Genomic DNA, 22239 nt, shown 5'->3' with positions numbered 1-22239 from the left:
TGTCTATGGATCATCTTTCCACAGCAAGTATAAATCCTTCTCATGATTAAACATTACAATGCTCCAATGTAGACCAGGCTTTGCTTTTTCTTTCTTCACACACCCCTATTCATTAATCCAGGTTGCAGGAAAACCAAAGTCTTCTGGAAGTAAGACAATTCTTCAGAAATATGCCTTCATGTAGCAGGTTGATTCCTTGCTCCTGCCTGGAATAGAAATGCTGATGCTATTCTTTTAAAATATGATGTTAAAGCATGGAACAAGGAATCAAACTTTCCTGGTATAACATGTTTAGAAACCTACATACTAAAATTTTTTAAACTAATGTGAACATCCTTCTTGATACTAAAAATATTATAAAAACTTCTGTAACAAGTTTTCAGTTAACAAGTGGTATCTTAAGTAGCAATTCTTCACTTTTTTTAATAGTACTTCATATTCCACTTCTATCTATCTATAAATCTAGTTATCAAATATCACAGAAATTCTCTTTATCTTCTAAGTTTTAACTTGATACTATTTTTTTAAAAAGATTTTATTTATTTGAGAGAGTGAGCCCTCATGCATATGAAGGGTGGGCCAAGGTGGGAGGTAGGGAGATGGGGAGAGACAGAGAGAGAGAGGGAGAGAATCTCAAGCAGACTCCTTCCTGACCATGGAGACCCATGCAGGGCTAGATCTCAGGACCCTGATCATGACCTGAGCCAAAATCAAGAGTCAGACAGAGATGTGAACAACTGAGCCACCCAGGCGCCACTAACTTGATACCTTTTTTTTTTTACTTGATACTATTTTTAACAAAAAAGTAGTTCATCATGCTTAGCTACTAATGTTAGTTTTGCCTAATTTTTCTATAAACACCTTTGCAAAGCCACACATACTTAAAAATCTTAACTTCAGCTGAGTAAATACCTGATACTAAGTTCTAATTCTAGTCTTATTTAAATGTTTATGAATGATTTTGAAAATTACTTATTTTGCTTTGGGTGCAGTGGCACATGCCTGTAGTCCCAGCTACTTAGGAGGCTGCGGCATGAGGATGGCTTGAGCACAGGAGTTCTGGGCTGTAGTGTGCAATGGCAACTGGGTGTCTGCACTAAGCGTAGCATCAGTATGGTGACCTTCCAGAAGCTGGGTACCACCAAGTTGCCTAAGGATGGAATGAATCAGCCCAGGTAGGAAAATATTTAGGCATTAATACAATAATACTTGTAAGTATACCTTAAACTTTCTAAATAGGTAATACTTAGACCTCTGACACTGACAGCAAATATATCAAGCAAATGACAATTTTTTTTAAAATCGTTATATTAAATACAATTCCTTCCTTTGAACCAAGTTACATGGTATACTTGATATATTTTAAACTACCTTGAAAATGATCTATATTTTTTACATCATGATTCAGTATACAATAAAATAAATTTTATATACATTCTATGTGTAATGCAATCTTATAATTCTATTCTATCCTATTTTGTTTTCTTTTTTTAATGCTGGTTGCATTGACTTCATGACCAAACATTGGTCCTGCAGTTTAAAAAACATTTGTCCAGAATATTAAGATCAATATTCTAAGTGTGTATATATCCACTTCCTATTGTAATTTTCTCAAAACAGAGCTTTATAGGGGTATCTGGCTGGCTCAGTTAATAGAGCATGTGATACCTGATCTTGGGGTAATGAGTTCAAGGCCTATACTGGACAAGGAGCTTACTTTAAAAAAAACAGAGTTTTATATTTTTCTTCTATTCAAAATACATACAATACATACCTCAGCAGATCTTTATGCTGGGCTCCAGGTGACTGTCTGGGTAATTTAGGTGATGATTCTTCCAACAAACAATCAGTTATTCCCACATTATTAGTGTTGGGTAATGAATGCTTTTTGGCTTTTTGGAAATCCTCTGTAGATTTAAAACCCAATGTTAGCATTACAGAGATACAGAAGAAATTTTTAAATAATACACAATTGAAAAAATCTTTATTCACAATTACAAAATATTACCTGAATTGTAGAGGATACCTCTACATTCCAAACACTCCCAGTTTTGTTCCCATGACCGTAATGAGGAACAAGCTAAATGTGTTCCACTAGAACCACAACACTGACAGCGCTTTATTTCCCATTTGCTGAGGACATAAAGAGAAGCAGATATTTACATTTTGGTATTAACTTGGTCTAATTCCAACCACTAGCACTGCCACAGGCTACACTGTCCATCTCACATAAAATCAACCCTTCAACCAAAGGAGGGGAAACAGATTACCTGCTTTGCACTATATTTTTTTCTTAAAGTATTTTTTTTCTATTTCACTTATTATGTTTGTAACCTCCTCTTCTAAATACTCATTAACTTAAAATACCTTAATATCAACATGTACATGTACATACACAGGAATATATACACCAGAAAGAATATAATTAAGAAAGAAAAAAATTTCTTTTATTATCTAGAAATTACTAGCTCACAGGGAATTTGCTATATAAATGCATCCAACATTGAAGAAGCATCAGAAAATATATTATCTTACCTAAAATATTACTTTTCATATTCAATGTGAGGAATTGTTTTCTACAAATGCTTGTTTAGAAATCCAGTATTGCTTAGCTCAACAATATCCAGACTTATGATCTTGCCCATATTTAGAGTCTTTTGTTTCCTTCCATCCCACCTCCAAGTTTCCCCACTGAATTGTGATATATGCCAGTCCACACTCACATTTTCTGTATAGGTGTAGGTGTGGGTGTGGGTTGTGGTGTGGGGCCCATTTTTTATTTGGTTATAAGTATTCCTTCTATGAATAAATAATGGATATACTCCCTAGGTGTGTGGATATATAGGTGATAAGAGAGGTAGTTGGGGGATGCTTGAGTGGCTCAGTTGGTTAAGCATCCAACTCTTGATTTGAGGCTCAGGTCATGATCTCAGGGTCATGAGACAGAACCCTGTGTCAGGCTCCATGCTGGGTGTGGAGCCTGCTTAAGATTTTCTCTCTCCCTCTCCCTCAAGCTCCCTGCCTCCATGTATTCACATATATCCTCTCTCTCTCAAAAAAAAAAAAAAAGAAAGAAAGAAAAAGAAAAAGAAAAGGAAGAAGGAAAAAGAGGTATTTGGATACTCTTCACTCCGTAAGATGTTAAGTGAATCTTTCTGTGTGGATATGGGTATGTAGGTATATGTCTTCTCTGTGTGTCTCTCCCACTTTCCCAAAGAGTTCTGCCAAATAATGGAGAGAAAGATGAAAGATACAGCTAACATTAGTGCTTACTATACGCCAGGCCCAGTTCTCAGCCTTTACACAAAAAGTTTAATCCTCATAATTTTAAGTGATAGGAAAAGTCCTTATTATCCTTAATTTTAAAGGAGAAGAGATCAAGGCACAGAGGGGTAAATGACTTGTCCAATTAAGTTCACAGTGCTAGTTAAGTCTCATAGTGAGGCTTCCAACCTAGTTTAGTTGGCTTGAGACCCATGCTCCTAACCACTACACCATGGTGCCTCTCAGCAAAACCATCTTCCTATCACTAGAATGAGAGAGTGAGATTACAAAAACACCCCCAAACATTCAGATTGCAGGTATTAGGTCCCAGAAGAAAAGACAAAGGATAGCAATTTCAAATAGCCGTCAGAAAGAGAAAGGGAGTTTGGTAACTACTGACTGGGCGACCAGTGATATATAAGCAAATATGTAGGTTAACTAAAATAGCCCAAAATAAATTTAGAAAATATCAATATTAATGAATATATTGCTTCTTAGAAATCTAGAGATCTCTGCTCTTAAATAATTTTTAGTCTAATGACAAAAACAAACTCAAATAATGTAAATTACATTGTAACATGCACATAAAAGAAAAAGCCCAGTTCAGAACGGGAAATCAGGGATATGGTAGTGGTAAGAGCAGCTTACGGAAAATTTTCTTTTTTTTTTTCGGAAAATTTTCAAAGCTGGCAGCTGAGTCTTTGCAAATAAGATAGCTTACCCAGCCAAATCACCTTCCATGAGAAATAAGGCTCCCAATATTCTGCTTTGCACTTAAGTTTCAGCTTGCCATGTACGATTGTGTAACTGGGATTACAAATTTATTGAAACATCCTCCATAAATTCAACAAAACAGTGCCATCCAATAGAAATATAATGCAAGTCATTTAACGAATTTAAGCTTTTCTAGCAACTTGATTTAAGAAGGTAAAAGAAATAGGTGAAATGAATTTCAACATTTCCAAAATATCATTTTGCTTGACATGTAATCAATATAAAAAGTTATTAACATGATACTCTAAGTTCTTTTTGTCTTACTGCTAGGAGTTGAACTGTGTGTCCCCTCCAAATTCATGTTAAAGTCCTAAAACCCACTACACCTCATTATGTGACTATATTTGGAGCTAGGACCTTTAAAAGAGATAATTAAGATAAATTAAGAGGTCATATGGGTGGGCCCTAATTTAATATGACTGGTGTCCTTATTGGAAAAGAAGATTAGGACCTGGCAGAGGGATAATCATGTGAGGACATAGCAGGGAATCAACCATGTGCAAGCCAAGGAGAGAGGCTTCAGAAGAAATAAAATTTGCCAATACCTCTACCTCTAGGATTGTTAGAAAACAAATTTCTGTTGTTACGGCAGCTTTAGTAAATTAAGAAAATGGGTCTTCACTGTGTATTTCACACTTGCAACACCTCTCAATTTGGAATAGCCCCATTTCAAGTATTCAACAGCCACATGTGCCTATCATATAAGGCAGTGCAGCTCTAGAAAATGAAGCCTCATGAAAATACACCACATAAATCAGTTACAACCATGCTGACAGCAATAATTTCTCTGTAAACAGATGTAAACATGCATTTAATAAATATATTTCCTCTCAAGCTAAAACTTCAAACATCCTAAAAGCAAAACCACACTTTATTAACTAGAAAGCTACTTCTTCAACTGATGGTTTAAATAAGGACAGTAAGCACAATTGGGACTTCCCATTATACCTATCAGGTTCGTTATAGTCTCGCCCTTCTTTGCAACGACATCTTCGGACATCACAATGCTCATAGTGCTGCAGAAGTTCTTGATAAGCATTTTCCTCTAATTCCCAAGATGCATCTCTGTAAATGAAGATATAAAATATACTTTCAACTAAAACGTTACATAAAAGGATTAGTAATGAAATCTAAAAACAAAAACTTTTCACATACTTAGGAATAAGGATAAACCTTTTTCTTTTCAGGATTAATCATTCTCTTCAAGATATAAATCTGTCAGTGTCATTTTATCCTGCAGTTGATTATTTCCACAGTGAATTTTCAAATGTTAAATGAAAAATTAGAAATGTTCTAAAATTTATATTTTTCCCAATATTTCACTTCTAATTTTTAAATTTCAGGTTTAGTAACATTATTTCAGATTCCTCATCTTTAAGTATTAAAGAAAATCCCTGTTATATATTTTAAACCATATCTTGATTCTTTTAGATAATTTATACATACCATTTAAAAGTCTATTATGCTAGTATCTAAGTCAATTAATTACTATTGTACAAAAAAAAATTACTATTGTACACACCTGAGGATTTATTAAGAGACTACAAATCAACTAATGAGATACTGAAGTCACAGTCCCTGCTCTCAAGAATTAGCAATCTGGGAAGGAGAAGGAGGCAGTGGTAGAGGCAGCTTTATATTTCCCCATTTAAGATGACTACTTGTCCATGATCACTTAATCAAAACATAAACAATTATTTCCATTGTTATTAAAATCTTACATTTAAATTATCTTTTTGTCAAAAGGCTAAATGGTTACTTACTTTTCAGGAATATGAATTCCCATTCTCAACATCTCTTTCTGAAATATATCACTATTATTGCATATTGTGCACCTAAAGAAAAACACTCCTGCATTTATTGCTTGAACCTATAGTGGAAAAGAGAAAACCTATTGTTAATAATTTAACAGGGGGGCAGCCCTGGTGGCACAGGGGTTTAGTACCGCCTGCAGCCCGGGGTTTGATCCTGGGGACCCTGGATCGAGTCCCATGTCAGGCTCCCTGCATGAAGCCTGCTTCTCCCTGTGCCTCTGCCCCTCTCTCTCTGTGTCTCTATAAATAAATAAAATCTTTAAAAAAATAATAATAATAATTTAACAAGGTATCAGGTTATAGATTATAATAGCTAACAGAACATGTGCTACTTTTCACTTTATTATGAAAACACTTTCTATGCTAGTTCTCAGGCTTTGATAAATGAAGTTATTCTGCTAAAATTCTGAGATCTTTTTTCCTAATCACCAAAAAATTAAGTTAATGAATTGACGGTTCTTAGTTTTACATCTATCTCATATTTTTTTCTCAACCTTTGCTATCCAATGTCATTTCGGTCCCCACATATCATGTTGTCCATCACTTACTGATTAAAACAGTAAAAATATTGACTTACTTCACCTAGGAAGGATGTTTAAATACATGTTATTATAAAATATCCTTGGTTCTGTTTTTAACTCAATCTCTAAGCTAGTGTTCTTCCTAAAAGGGGAAAAGCTTTAAGCTATTCTCACTGCTTCTGTAAATAGAAACACAGAACCAGCAGGCAGAGGGTACTCTCAGGGACAGAAAACTACAAACCTACTAGAAAGAGTAGCCAATCCTCCCCCCCAGAAAACTAGTACCACACATTCATTTAACAACTATTTAACCCCTGCTGTATAGGTAGCAAACATTATGCTATGTACCAAAAATAGAAACAAATAACTTAGATTGGAATGATGAGATACAACACTTTGTAAAAGTGTGTGTGCATTTCAAGTATAAACATGGAAGTCTAAGAGCCTTGACAAAAATGTCACAAGAATGGTGAGGTCAAAGCTAAGTTTGGAAGAGGAAACAAAGATTTGCTAGGAAATAGAACAAAAGGCATTATAAGGATAGGGAATTGCACGTATCAAGTCTCCATGGTAAGAGAAAGGACAATATGATTAGGGAACTAATTAATAATATGTTTAGGATTACATGATAAGAATTGCATTGCATGTCTAATTCTGTAATGAGGTTATGAATTAGGGAAATCAAAGCCAGCACTGTATATAAAAAGTTAATACAGAATAAGGTATGCAGGGAAAAAAGCCAGTTAGTGGGCTCCTTCAAAAGTCTAGATATTTATTTATTTTTTTTGAAAGCATCTAAAGTTAAGTCGCAGAGGTTAGCAATAAAAAAAAGACACAATAACTATTAGGTAGACTTGACAGACTTAGGGAATGATTTATAAATGATAAAGAAAACAGAAGAACTGAGGTTCAAAAACACTAGTAGCAGGGCACCTGGTTGGCTTGGTCAGAAGAGCATGTAACTCTCGGTCTCAGAGTCATAGGTTTGAGCCCCAGTGGCTTAAACAAAAATTTAAAAAAACACACAAAAACAAAAACAAAAACAACCCACTAGTAGCAAGTGGGACACATACACAGAGTGTGGGAGGGAAACAAATCACTGAAATCTCTGAACCTAAAGGCCTTCAGGAGCCAACTGTACACTGCTATCAATACCTTAGTATTAGCTATGACACAAGGAAATGGATAGTATGGAGGGGAAAAAAAACAAAAAACATAGGAGATAAGGAAGATAGAACATGACCACTGGGATGATGGAGAAATCCAAACTGACCAAGTATAGTGGCAATTCTCTACATACAGAGTGAAAAGTTTCCATCAATTTTAAGATATTAATCTGCACTCTTCTTTTACAAAATCCGAAAGCATATAGCATTTATAGTGGTCACAAATGACGAAATATGCTTAATTACATACAATTCTCATTCTCTTGCATAGGACTGTTCTTCCTTTAATGAAGTTCAGAGAATTAAAAATTTTTCTTCAGGTATTTGTTATTTAATAGGATAGACTTCATTTACTACTTCAGTTAAGACTTGTGACAGAATGGAAAAGGCGCTGCAGCTCCTTTATAGAATATGACTCGAGAATTAGTTCTTACTGGTCTCTAATGAAGGAACAACTGCATGTTCCTATTTATTTCATAAACAAGTGCTCCTGTTGCTGTGATTTTTTTATTTGCATAAAGTAGACCTACGTTTTTGTAAGTATTATTACTGACTTTTTATTTTATTTTTCTGTATTATTGACTTTTTAATGACAGGATTAGAAATTTTGTATTTTCAGTGCTCACAAAAAGCCCTATGGAAAATAGAGTCAAGTTTGAGAACCTCTCTGTGTTTTGTTACTAAAAACTGAAGCAGTTTTTTTTTTCCTTTTTCTTATATATTGATTGGGGCAGATCTTAACTGTTTTCACTCATTCATTCATTCATTCATTTATGATAGTCAGACAGAGAGAGAGAGAGAGGCAGAGACACAGGCAGAGGGAGAAGCAGGCTCCATGCACCGGGAGCCCGACGTGGGATTCGATCCCAGGTCTCCAGGATTGTGCCCTGGGCCAAAGGCAGGTGCCAAACCGCTGCGCCACCCAGGGATCCCTCTTAACTGTTTTTGAAAAATAACATACTCTTCCCAAAATTAACAAGATGACACAAATACAAACTCGTAAGATAAATTTCCTTTGTAAAATTCTCAGTTTAAACTTATTAGGTAAAGATAAATTTTCATGATATTTATGAACTACACTCCCTGGATCCTTTTTACAAAACACTTCTTTATAAGAACTAACAGAAAAACAAACAAAAAGAACTAACAGAATTTATAAAATTTACCCGACAAAATAGGCTCCATCCTGCCACCTTTAATGGCATAATCCTAAATATAAAAAAGTTCAAGGCTCATGCAAAAAAATATACTCAAGTAGTTTTCTTTACCCAAACTAGTTTATTAATAAAACAAATAAAAACTGGGCAGCCCAGCTGGCTCCGCAGTTTAGCACCGCCTTCAGCCCAGGGCCTAATCCTGGAGACCCAGGATCCAGTCCCGTGTCGGGCTCTCTCATGGAGCCTGCTTCTCCTCTGCCTGTGTCTCTGTCTTTCTCTCTGTGTCTCTCATAAATAAATCTTTAAAAACAAACAAACAAACAAACAAACAAACCTGATTTATCAATCTTCACACAGAACTGCAGATGAAGGCCTGGTTTTAAAACAAAATGCACCATATGTAAGGGCTTTGGTTCTGTGGTCTTTAACTAGGATTGTCATATTTCTTCCAATATACTAGATGCAAAGCCTGGAAGTCAAAGCTTTGACATTCTTACAGATCACCTACAATAATCCTAACTTATTTAAAAATTGCAAACATCTCCATTGGGCAATAGTCATCATTATCTCCTACCTTTTGTTATATTTTCAGCACTTCCCCCTGCCCCACTGTATGCGCTGACATATAACTTTCTAATTCTGGTTTTTAAAATGCATAAGTTATTTCTTCTCCTTGATTTCATTTACTTACATACATTTCTGACCATTTGAATATTTACATTCTTTATAAAAATATATCATCAAAATAAAGAGATGGCTTAAGGTTGCTTCAGTGTTCAAGTTTGTTTTTAAAATTTTTTTTAGCTTTTCTTCAATTGTCCTAAATCTGGATAGCCTCATTTTATAAATACATGGGACTACCATCAAGTCCATATTAGATACTGATGGTCTCAACAGTAAAGCATGTAAATCTCTCCTGAAACCAGGGGTGTAAGTACTGTTGCTAGTTTTGAAAATTGTACTTTCCCAATAGAAATCTCTTGTGAAAGTTCTGTGGGACACCGGGCAGGTGAAGAAAGCTTAACTTTGTTGCTCTGTCAGTGGGTTAAAAATCTTTCAATCTTCCCTGTGGAAGATTAAACACTGTGTTTTTTGTTTTTTTTTTAAAAGGGTGCCAATCTGCCTTTGGCTCAGGTTGTGATCCCGGGGTCCTGGGATGGAGTCCCACATCAAGCTCCCTGCAGGGAGCTTGCTTCTCCCTCTGCCTATATCTCTGCCTCTCTCAGTGCCTCTCATGAATAAATACATAAAATCTTAACAAAAAACGCACACTGTGATGTGTCGCCCACTGCTAAAGTCAGCATACAGTGTGACTTTATAGACAGAAGTCTTGTAATATTTCCTGCAATTCACTGGGCACCATCTGTCTGTATGTCTTCACAGAAAATCGGCACTCACGAGGACAAAGTACAGAATAAGTATAGGAAAGTTATTTTGTGCAGTTTCAGTTCATTAAAGCTTTTTTATTTTAAGGCACGGTTTCTCTCAGATACAGCTTTAAAAAAGGACGTGATTGTGCTTAATCACTAAAAGGAAAGAAAATCAGTTAAAAGACTATTAAACTATACTTATAGAAATATGAGAAAATAAGAAAAATAAATCATTTAAAGCAAACTCGAGAGACTAGACAGTGGGAAAAGTTTTGGGATATTTCACTGCCTATTTTTTACAGACAATGCATGATGCTTTCCTTTCCATCTTTAGATCCTAGATGTTGGCTTCGCAGAGTAGAAAATTTTTAGGGAAGACAAAGACAAAGCCAAGAGTACCATGAAATTCTGAAGTTCTTCCTCTGCCCATTGACAGGCACCATGATGCAGTCAACAGTTTTTAAAGAGCTAAAGCTTATTTCTTTTCTTCATATAAGTAGTGTTTCACCAAGAGCTTTGAAACAAACAAACAAACAAACAAAAAGCAAGCCACAAGGGTGCCTGGGTGGCTCAGTAGGTTAAGTCAACTCTTGACTTTGGCTCAGGCCATGATCTCAGGGTCCTGGTACTGAGCCCCATGTCAAGAGGTGGAGTCTGCTCCAGGATTCTCTCTCTCCATCTTCCTTTGCCCCTCCCCCTGCTCACACATGCTGAAAGAAAGAAAGAAAGAAAGAAAGAAAGAAAGAAAGAAAGAAAGAAAGAAAGAAAGAAAGAAAGAAAGAAAGGAAAAGAAAAGAAAAGAAAAAAGAAAAGAAAAAAGAAAAGGAAGGAAGGAAGGAAGGACGGATGGACGGACGGACTTCAAAAAAATACAAGCAGTACAATTCCACTGAGACCCCTTGTCATTTTCTGTGTCTTGAGTCCTTGGAGTTTTGGTGGTAGAGGATCAACAAATCCAATATTGTCTATAAAAATTATGAATAGTGCTAAAATTAAAATGTGGTCCTCGGGCTTGAAAAAGATGATTTCTTTGGTTAATGTCAACGTCAATCTGGAGAACTCAACTGCTGCCTTTCTTTGAGTGAAGGGATTTGGGATATGGATTTGATCTTCTCAGGAGCCTTTGAGTTAGATTATTTTCCATTTCATTGACCTCTGATTCTATTTTAACCAGTTTTTCTTTTGAATCTCAAATTCTCCTTGAAGAATCTCCTTACTCTATTCTGGCCTTCGGGCGTACCAATAGAGCTTGAGTGTAGGCAGCAGCAAAAGAACCCATACTCAACTTCTGTGCATCATTCATTCTATCCACATGTGCTATAAAGTAGGGTCCATGAGGTGCTGAATATTCTCTGTTTCTACATAGTGATCAGGACAGCTTAGAAGATTTTTAAATTCAAAGGCAGACGACAACCACTCCTGATGAAACTGCAGGTGGTTTATTAGGATAAACTACAATTTTGAAAGTATATCTAAGTATTAGGTTGAGTGACCACTACTCAAGAAGTTGCTACTTCACTACTCAAGAAGAATTATTGTCTATTGTTTGACTCACATACTTTTGACTATTATTACTTTTAAGACTTTCTTGAAATACAAGAGGATTTATAATATCTCCTAACTCTAAAAAATACTTTTGTGGATAACCTGTAATCAATAATAACATTAAAAAATAATAACTTTTTTTACTAAACAATAATAAAAGCCAAGCTCCAAAAAAAGGTCAAATTTAATTAATCCTTTGTTATTTGGCATTCTATTAACTGTAACTCTCAGTTGGCACTTTCATGCATGTATACTATTATATTTGATGCTATCAATAAGCAAGATCTTAAAATATTCATGAATCTTCTGAATCAAAATAAATATTAAATTGCTTAATATTACGTGTTTCATGATGTTTACTTAAAAACTTGTCATTGAGGGCATCTGGGTGCCTCAGTTGGCTAAGTGTCTGCGTTTAGTCCAGGTCATGATCCTGGGGTCCTGGAGTCAAACCCTACATTGCGCTCCCTGCTCAGCAGGGAGTCTGTTTCTCTTTCTCCCCCTGCCTCCCCGCAACGCATGCACTCTCTCTCTCAAATAAAATCTTAAAAAAAACTCAAACTGGTCATTGAGTTTCACATACAAGGTGGCTTTCAAAGAGTCCTTTAAATCATTAAACGGTCATCAGTCTCTGTCAAGAAGCTGTGATAAAGTGTATACCAGAGTTTTTTTTTTTCTTTCAAAGGCCTCAACATTTAAATATATTAGCTTACAGTTAAATTATCATTTCACATGTCTTGGTTTTTAAGCTTAAAATGTAAATAAACTTGGGGATTAAATCTGTTTTAATCATGTGAAATACAAACAAAATCCTTAGGTTAAAACAACAAAATCTTTTAAGTGGGTAGTACTCTAAAGTATTTATTAAAGTATTAGTTGTACAGTTCAATACAGTAAACTTTTTACATAAAATATGCTTTAATAAAGCTGTTTTTAAGTTATAAGTAGAGATAAAGTAACTGTCAAATCTTTACAATTTAAAATTCAAAGCAGGGGTGCCTGGCTAGCTTGGTCAGAGGAGTATGTGACTCTTGATCTTGGGGTCATGAGTTCGAGCCTCACACTCGGTGTAGAGACTATATAAATAAATAAGTAAATAAACTCTAATAAAAAATGTTAAAATAAAATAAAATTTAAATCAGCAAGGAACAAATTTTATATCAGAAAAGGCTTACAAAATTACTTACCTGTAAACAGTCTCTATGAAACCAAGCATTCTTACAACAAGGACTTCGTAATATACTGTAAGATGGAATAGGCTCAATAAATTCCAAGCAAATGGTACATGGCATGGAGTCTCTATAATTATTAGATGTAATTATTTGAACAGGTCGATGTTTCCAACAAAATGACCTAAAAGTGTAAATCATTTAGAAACATCTAATAAGTTACAAAGTATGAGGATAGAACTGCAATTCACATATATAAGAGGAAATTCATTTGTATTTCTCTCATAATTAACCTACAACAGACTGGAACTTTGGCACTGTAAATCAGTCTCATAATCTCTGACCAAGGAGAGTAGGACTTTCAGAAACTCCTAGAATTCCAATAACTAGTATTATGTTGAGAACCCTATGTAATATTGTTAGCAACAGCATTATACTCAACAATGTACAAAATTAAAGGACCTTAAAAATAAATATTTTAATCATGTAGTATATAAAATGCAAATAAAAATTTATTCCTAACCCATTAAATTTATTTCCATTTGTATTTTCTAAACTGTGGTTTTGTACATGCTAACAATCCATTAAACAGGTCAAGAACACAAAGACTAAAAGAAATAGAACACTTGTAATATCAAATACTAAAATTCGACGCTGGGGTGGCTCAGTGGTTTAGCGCCTGCCTTTGGCCCAGGGCGTGATCCTGGAGTCCCAGGATCGAGTCTTGCATCAGGCTCCCTGCATGGAGCTTGCTTCTCCCTCTGCCTGTGTCTTTGCCTCTCTCTCTCTCTTTGTCTCTCATAAATAAATAAAATATTTAAAAAATACTAAAATTCATAAATCTTGGATGTTTAAAGCTGGATTCATGAAGTAAATACTGTCAGGGGCACTTCGGGCCTTGGGGTGATTTATTTTTTGGACTCCTCCAAATTTAAATGCTGTCAATTTACTCAATGAGAAATACATATGGCCCGGCCCTGTGGAAAAAGTGGACCATAAATCTGAAGAGTGATATAAAAATCTAAACTTATGTAAGGTGGAAATTTTTACAAAACATGAATATTCATATAATATGAATAAAGTTTCATATTATATCCTAGAGCGGAAAATTGAAGGTGAATATTAATTGTTAAGTCCATTGAAGACTGGCAATTCCCAAGACTTTGCAGATAGAAATGACTCCATAAAGGAAGAAGTGAGCAATTTTAAACATATATATAAAACAACATATATGTAGCATGTATGTGTAAACTCAGTGTAGCTCTGAAGAGAAATTTTACAAAGGATTTAGATCATTGGGCTATCCATGTCCATTTTCCCCTTTTCCTTAACATTCATCTTTCATATTCAACAATTAACTTACGCAAAATTGCCAGTAAATTGGAAAATACATTCTCTCTGAAGTCCACAGGGGAAATGATAACTTCGTTTACATCGGGGTGCAACACATCCAATTGAAGCACCAGTTTTCTTGCAAATACTGCATTTCTAGAAGAAAATATGAAAACAGAGGTCATAACATACAAAATCTGAGTAATATAATATGACCAAGGTATAAATATTTATTTATACCAGGAATATAAATATTCCTGTGGGGAGTCAGAAAATTATTTCATCATACTACAGCTATGATGATGGCTTATTAAAACAATTTCTGAAAAAAAAAATGTTCTACCTAGAAACAGTCTAAAGACACTAAAGATTCATTCCTGTAACAATTTCTGATAAAAGAGTCATCTCTAATCTAACATGTGGATGGGACAGAGAAGCTTCTTTTCCTTTCTACCTAGCTGAAATATTTTCAACTAAAGGGTTTGTATAAATACAATGGCTATACATTAAAGTTCAAATCTCAATAAAAAAACACAAATAGGAAATATTCATCAAGAAGAATAGCAAAACAATATAAAAAAACAATCTGTGAAAAAAATTGGCTAGGATCACCCTATCCTAACCAAATGAAAGTGTTAAGATACCCATAATAGGTTACATAGTAACACCTGCCCCCCCACCCCACCCCAATCCCCTGCAAAAGATATGTTCAAGTCCTAATTCTTGGTACCTATGCATGTGACCTTATTTAGAAATAGGGTCTTTGTTTCTGTTTTTAAAGATTTCTTTTAGAGAGCGTTCATAATAAGAACACAAAGACTATTAGATGATTCAATCATTACTAAAATACAGAGTGGAATCTAAAACATCTTAGAACTCTTGAGATAGCCATTTTAAAATGGTTACTCATACAATCTTATGCTGGCCCATGGAGTACCACTAGGTCGTTGGAGATAACTTTGCCAACCTGAGGCTCTTTCAGTAAACTCGCATATGAAACTCTAGCTTAATGTCACAGATGAAAAGAACTTCTTCAGGATCAAGATATTCTCAAAGGTTCACAACGGGAAAGCCTGGGTGGCACAGTTGAGTGTCTACCTCTTGGTTTTCAGATCTCAGAGTTGTGGGATCAAGCCCTGAGTTGGGCTCCACGCTTAGTGCAGCATGCTTGATATTCTCTCTCTCTCCCCCCCCCACCTTCTGCTGTGCTCTCTCTCTCTCTCTCTAAAATAAATAAATATTAAAGAAGAAAAAAAAGGTTCATAATATATTCAGAGAAAATTCAAATGTTTTTAAAAGCCACTTATTTCCAAACTACAAGGAGACCTTTTTTTTTTTTTTAAAGATTTTATTTATTTACTAATGACAGATACAGAGAGAGAAGCCGAGACACAGGCAGAGGGAGAAGCAGGCTCCATGCAGGGAGCCCGATGTGGGACTCGATCCCGGGTCTCCAGGATCACGCCCTGGGCCGAAGGCAGGTGCGCAACCGCTGAGCCACCCAGGGATCCCCCTACAAGGAGACCTTTTGAAGTCATCTTTCACAAGCTCACTATCATCAGGAGGTTGAAGAATTTTGATACAAATACTCTCACACCGTCCTAAGAAAAATGCCACTGATAACCTTTCTCCCAAGGTTTTCTCTTGCATCCCAGAGACTCTATCTTACCATCTAATCTCCAGTATCCTCAACATCTTCAAAACTAATTGCCTTCATTTTTTTTTTGCATCAACTAAAAAAAGATCTCTAAATGCTTGCTTCTCCTACAGAATTTCTTGAATAAAACTATCCTTATTTTCCCATCCTCCTTAATTTTCATCCAGACTTGACAAGGGTTGGGAATAGAATATGGAAAAAGGCAAGAGACAATCACAACATTGTTTCAGTTCTCTGTTGCAGGTTGTAGGTCACAATTTTGCCTTTATACTTTTCAAAATCTGGTTCTTTGAGCCTAATGACATCTACACCCTCTGTAGGATGTAACTTCTTCCACCTCCAGACTTTGGCACTTTTCTCTGTATCTTAATTCTTGTTACCATTGTAAATAACCCCTACATTGATGAGACAACCTTTCTTTGATTTCAACTATAATGTGTCAATGTCCTTCATCTCTACTCCAGAGTAACAATGAATCCTCTTATCACCATTATCAGTTCCAGTTATCATTCTCTGGACAGAATTCTCTATACTTCTAACTTTCTCATTTTTTTTAACCTTCTCATTTTCTAACTCTTATTACTTCTACTCAGACCAGATAGAACCCTGCAATCCTTTTCTTGCATTTAATACAATAGGTATCATACCATAGATTCACAAACTATAACGGAATGAAAAAAGGGTTAAAGTTTAGAATACTTATTTTGGAGAACATGAGAAGGCAATGAACAAAGGTACATAGTATCACAGGATGGTCACAAGAGGTGGAGATATCATAAATTACTGGTCTGCATAACTGTTTAATTTCCACCTCAACCCACTATGCCAACTCAGCAACCGAGGCATAAGAATAAAAAGTAAACATCTGGGTTGACTCAGGGTTAAAGGTTTGAAGAACAGCAGAGTGGAAGTCAGGAATAAAATAAATAGAATCAGCATTGTCATACGTATTATTTAGGGTTGGTTAACCTTGCTTTTATTTGCAAATTTTCAAAAAGTTCTTCTAAAATTTATCTTATTTGACAGAAATAAGCATTTAAACATAAAAGTCTTATAAATTTCCAATGGGGAAACTGGTGGAAAAAACATTCCCTAGTATGATGACACTTTTCATATTTAGTGTAATGAGTAAAACAATCTACTTACCAGTTTAGAAGCCCTGTTCACTTCTTTCCTGATGTCTTCTATTAGAAAACCATAAACTCCTTCTTCTTCTTTACCTCTCTGCCAAATTCCACTTGACATCAACTGTAAATATATTTTCAATTAGAAAACAGATTCTAAGAAACTAGCTTGAAATACATATATATGTAAAATCTGTGAATGTATAAAAATACATATATTGCATGAATATATAATATATATACACACATATGTAATGTTCCAATAAAAAAATGGACGTAACTTGAATTTCAAGGACCTCTTATAGTTATTTTTCATGGTCAAAGTAAGATGCTAATCACATTCTTTGATTTGGAAGACACTATACATTAACACTATACATTTAACCAAACAGGTTCTAAAAGTATTCCAGGAACTAGAAGAAAAAATACAAGGCAAAAAACACCTGTAATGAAGCTTTAGAAAAAAAGTAGTAAATACTAAAAGGTATAAATGTAGTAACAGTACAGTAAATATTATGGAAATAATTCAGTTCATCAGTGACATTTCAGGCTAACTTTAAATCTAGCTTGATTTTGGATCATAAAAGGTGTATTTATAGAAACCTATTGAATCGTGGTTAACATAGAAGTTTGAATTTTAATAAAAATTTTTTAACTTCAGTTTAAAAATATTAAGGAAATATGAATCAAGAAAACTCATGGAACTGTGAATAAGAAATCCTGGTTTGCAAACCAGGCTCTATGTCCAACTTTCTGAAACTACAGACAAGTCATTTAATGTCTCTCATCTTAAACACAAAAATAAAAACAGTGGACTAGATTGTCTTTCTAAGCTCTGCCATTCCATTTGTAACATTACTGTACTGTTTATAGTGAAATAGAATCTTATATAAGTGTTGAGCCTAGGGTAGGTATGTTTTGAATTATTATACTCATTAATGAAAAACAATATAAAGGAAATTTTCATCAAATTAAATATATTAAATAATTCAAGAATACTTCAAATTTGTGATTAGAGAAGATTATTGTTATCAATATAATAATATATCCTAGAGAAAACAAAAAAAAACACATTACTTAAGAATTGGTTATGGAAAAAAAACAATGATTAATAAAATAGCTCTCCTAATTCTACTGCATAAAAAGTAAACTAAACTCTCAGATAAATGAAAAGGTTTTCTTTGGTGATACAAAATTTAAGACTCCCAACTTACAAATAAATTTGGAATGCCAAATTCATGTTCTCTTAAATCTTGGTACAAAGTAATTAGGTTCTTAGATTAGCTAGAAGTCTGTCTAATGCACAGGGCACTTGAGACACAAAACTATAGTCTTAAAGAACCACCAAGAAATATGTTAGATGTTTTCTCGAAGCATCTAGAATTTTAACATGGATGCTGCGGTAGGTATAAAAACAGATCTACAAATTTGTGGATCCTAATTCCTTTCCCCTTGAACATGGGCTAGACTTAATGACTCACTTCTAACAAATAGAATAAAGTAAAAGTGACAGGAGTATGCAACTGTGAAGACTAGGTCATATGGTTCTATCTTGGTGTCTGTCTATCTATCCCTCTCTCCCTCTCTTTCATCACTTGCTCTGGAAGAAGCCAGATAACATGCTGTGAGTACCCTACAGAGCTACCTAGGAAGTAAGGAATAGAGAGGCCTCTTGACAACAGGGTTAATTAAGTACTAAGGGCAGAAGACATGTAAGTGAGGTATCAGAGGTGGATCCTCCAGCCCAAGTCTAGCCTCCATATGACTGAAACCTGAGCCAGAACTACATACAGTTCAGCCAATACCAGGATCCTGACCCTCAGAAAATGTTTGAGATAATAACTATTTAAGCTGTTAAAATTCAGGATAATTTGTTAAGTAGCAATATGTAACTCAAAGAGTATCGAGAAATATTGTGCTACTACTGACTGCAGCCTTGGCACACCAAGGCAATGAAGGTGCCATTAATATCTTATGGTATAGATTCAGTAAGTGAAAAGATGGTAGAAGGAAGGGCAAACAAATGAGACTAATTCTCAGTATGAAATCACTTTTTCTTTCTTCTGAGTGGCCCATATATTCACCTACTTCCTTTTCCACAAATATTTCTTTCTTTATTCAGAACCTTTCTTCCAAGTTCTCTGTGAAATAAAATACTTTCCTTTTACTCCCTGAACCTTCAAAGGACTCTTTTCTGAGATTTATCACTAGCAACAATGGAAACAAGAAAGTGATAAAAAGACAATTCCCTTAAGAGGTTTAATCATTTTTTCCTTTTTTCACTTTGGCCCTAAAAGGTTAGGCAAAAATATATAGATAATGATGACCGGTCTTCCTTCATACATATGAACTAATTTCACAATCTTAGGATTTGATAAATGAAAAACTTTATTTTACATAGAGGCAAAATGAGATCAAGAAAAAGTAAAATGACTTATCCAAATCTCAGAAACCAACCACCAAGATCTAATTGTCTTCTTTAGAAGAATATAAAATTTCCAGGATTTAATTATAAGTTATACTTACCAAACAATAGTAATGTACAGTGATATTCCATTTCTCATTAGTTTTCTTTTCTCCATATTTATTAGGACAGTCATCATTTTTTCGACAAAAAACACAAGCTAACAATGGAAAAAAGTAAATAGATATAAAAAATATTTTTAAATTTTTAAAATAAAACCTATGGAATTGGAGCTTCTCTCAAGTGATGTGTTCCATTCTTTCAGAGACAGCAAATCACATTATATTATTATCAGTAACTTAAAATTTCTAACACCTATTTCTAAAACAATAAACATCATTGTTTTAGATTTTACATTTTAAAGATGAATTTCAGTGTGTAATTAAAATGGCAACTTACAGGGTAATATCACAGAAAATAAGATTAGGAAACTACAAAATTCTTACTGCCCCACTAAAGCAACAATTAAGCTGCCAAAAACTGTCAGAATCAATTCTTCAGAAACTGAAATCTAATTTTAAAACTTATAAAATTAGGAGAATGCTCAATTAAGAAATAGAATGATATATTCTGATGAGCACTTTGTCTCATTTTAACTTACCTGCCTACCATCACCCACTCTCCAGCTGAGCAATGGTCTTAGGTATGATGGCCCATGCCCATGTTCCTGGTTTGGATTGTTCAAGAGGAGGAAAATGAACCTTTCTCTTAAAGAAAAGTGATTGTGTGTTTTGATCTATGTGGTGGAATCCTGAGGGTTGGGCTCAGATACTTGCCCTGATTTGCTGGTCTCAGAACTTTCTCCGTCAAGAGCATTTAAGACAAATATACTAGATGAAGCAGCATGGAGTAAAGGGTAAAGACAAGACAAGTAGGTGACAGACCAAAAGACCTAGGAAACAAAGGGCTGGGAAAAAGGAGAAACATAGATAGATAAGGGATTTGAAAAGCTCCCAAAGATACCAGGGAATCTGGAGGACACACATGGTCAAGACTGGATGCATGCTCAGAAAAGACCCCAGAAACACTTAAGTTTTCACCTCTGGCTGATCCTCATATAAGCCAATATGAAAAAAGAAAGGCCCCCAAAAATCAATAACAATTTTAACCTTAAAGAACTAGAAAAATAAAAGCATATTTAGCCAAAAGCTAGCAGAAGGAAAAAATAAAGACTATAGCATAAATGAAATTGAAAACAGAAAAACAATAGAAAATAAAAACCAAAGTTGGTTTTCTGAAAAGATCAACAAAACTAAGAAAACTTTAGCCAGATTGATCTAGAAAAGAAAGAAAATTCAAAACTTAGGCAAAAGCTACAGAAATCAAAATAGTGTTGTAGTGGCATAAGAACAGTGATACAGATCAATGGTGGGGGAGGAGTCCAGGAAAAAAATCTATATATCTATAGACATTAATTTTCAACAAGGATGCCAACCAAGGTCATTCACTGGGGAAAATATAGTCTCTTCATGCAAGGTAATGAAACTGAAACCCTACCTGCCACCATATACAAAAATTAAAACAGATTATAGATGGCGTGCCTGGGTGGTTAAGTCAGTTAAGTGTCTGACTCTTGATTTCTGCTCAGGTTATGATCTTGGGATCCTGGGATCATGCCCCACGTCAAGCTCGTGCTCAGCAGGGGAGTCTGCTTAAGATTCTCTCTGTCCCTCCCCCAGCTTGCATTCTCCTACGTTCTCTCTCAAATCAATCAATCTTTAAGAAAACACATTTTAAAGACCTAAATGTAAGCATCAAAACTAAACTCTTAGGAGAAAATATAGGGGCAAAGCTTTATAACCTTGGATTGGTTTCTTAGCGTTTACATGAAACCCAGAGCAAAGTAAAAATGGGAAAAAAATAGATAAATTGGATTCAAACTAAGTTTTAAACTTTGGTGTATCAAAGCACACTAAAGAAAGTATAAAGACAATCTACAGAATGGGAGTATGTATTTAGAAACCATACACATGTTAAAGGTCTAGTGTCCAGAATGCATAAGAAATTCTTATAACTCAACAAAAGAAATTCTCAAAACTCAAAAACAACAGTCTTATAACTCAACAAGTGTCCAGAATGCATAAGAAATTCTTATAACTCAACAATATGGAGCAATGATCCAAATAAACATTTTTCCAAAGAAGATACATAAATAGCCAATAAGCATTTTAAAAGATATTTAGCATCATTAATCATCAGGTTAATGCAAATCAAAACCATAATGAGATACCACTTCACATCCATTAGGATGGCTACAATTAAAATGTCAAAAATTAACAAATGTTGGCAAGGATCTGGAAAAATAGGAATCCTTTTACACTGCTGGTGGAAATGTAAAATGGTACAGTGACTTAGGAAAAATAATTTGACAGTTCCTCAAAAACGTGTAACATAGTTACCATATGACCCAACAATTCCACTGTGTAGCATATGACAAAGAACTGAAAATTATGTTCAAACAAGTACTTGTACGCTAATATTAATAATAGCACTGTTCTCAATAGCTGAAAAGGAAAAACAAACCAAATGTCCATTGATGAATGGATAAATTAATGTTATATCCATACAATGGAATATTATTCAGCTATAAAAAGAAATGAAGTACTGATACATACTACAACATGGATGAGCCTAGAAACATTATGCTAAGTAAAAGAAGGTAAAAGCCAAGTACAAGAGGTCACATACTATATGACTCCATATAAATAGATCACATTATCGAGAATAGGTAAATTCACAGAAGACAGACAAAAAAGCAGATTGGTGGCTTCCAAGGACCAAGGAGAAGGGAAATGAAAAGTGACTGCCTAATGGGTAGTTTCCTCTGAGGATGATGAAAATATCTTAGAACTAGATACTGGTGATGGTTTTACAACATTGTG

At 34.7% G+C, this 22239-nt stretch overlaps 2 protein-coding genes across 7 annotated transcripts in view; one reads left to right on the top strand and one right to left on the bottom strand.

Moving 5' to 3' along the window:
* The window catches only part of G2E3 (G2/M-phase specific E3 ubiquitin protein ligase), a 54533-nt gene that overhangs the window by 15548 nt on the left and 16746 nt on the right, over positions 1–22239 (bottom strand). For all 6 annotated transcript variants that reach the window (XM_038544383.1, XM_038544385.1, XM_038544384.1 and 3 more), the window contains 8 exons: positions 19420–19517; positions 16916–17017; positions 14144–14268; positions 12799–12964; positions 5802–5908; positions 4987–5103; positions 2009–2133; positions 1775–1907 (listed from right to left, as the gene is read on the bottom strand). In XM_038544383.1, the coding sequence (XP_038400311.1) occupies positions 1775–1907; positions 2009–2133; positions 4987–5103; positions 5802–5908; positions 12799–12964; positions 14144–14268; positions 16916–17017; positions 19420–19517 (973 nt within the window). The remainder of the gene's footprint in view (positions 1–1774; positions 1908–2008; positions 2134–4986; positions 5104–5801; positions 5909–12798; positions 12965–14143; positions 14269–16915; positions 17018–19419; positions 19518–22239) is intronic.
* The window catches only part of LOC111096978 (60S ribosomal protein L31-like), a 32136-nt gene continuing 10894 nt past the window's right edge, over positions 998–22239 (top strand). The window contains exon 1 of the mRNA XM_038544390.1: positions 998–1175. The gene's annotated coding sequence lies outside the window, so the exon portion shown is untranslated. The remainder of the gene's footprint in view (positions 1176–22239) is intronic.

Source organism: Canis lupus, chromosome 8 (assembly GCF_011100685.1).
Source record: "Canis lupus familiaris isolate Mischka breed German Shepherd chromosome 8, alternate assembly UU_Cfam_GSD_1.0, whole genome shotgun sequence".
In the NCBI taxonomy this organism is placed as follows: domain Eukaryota; kingdom Metazoa; phylum Chordata; class Mammalia; order Carnivora; family Canidae; genus Canis; species Canis lupus.
This window is presented reverse-complemented; position numbering and strand designations above follow the sequence as displayed.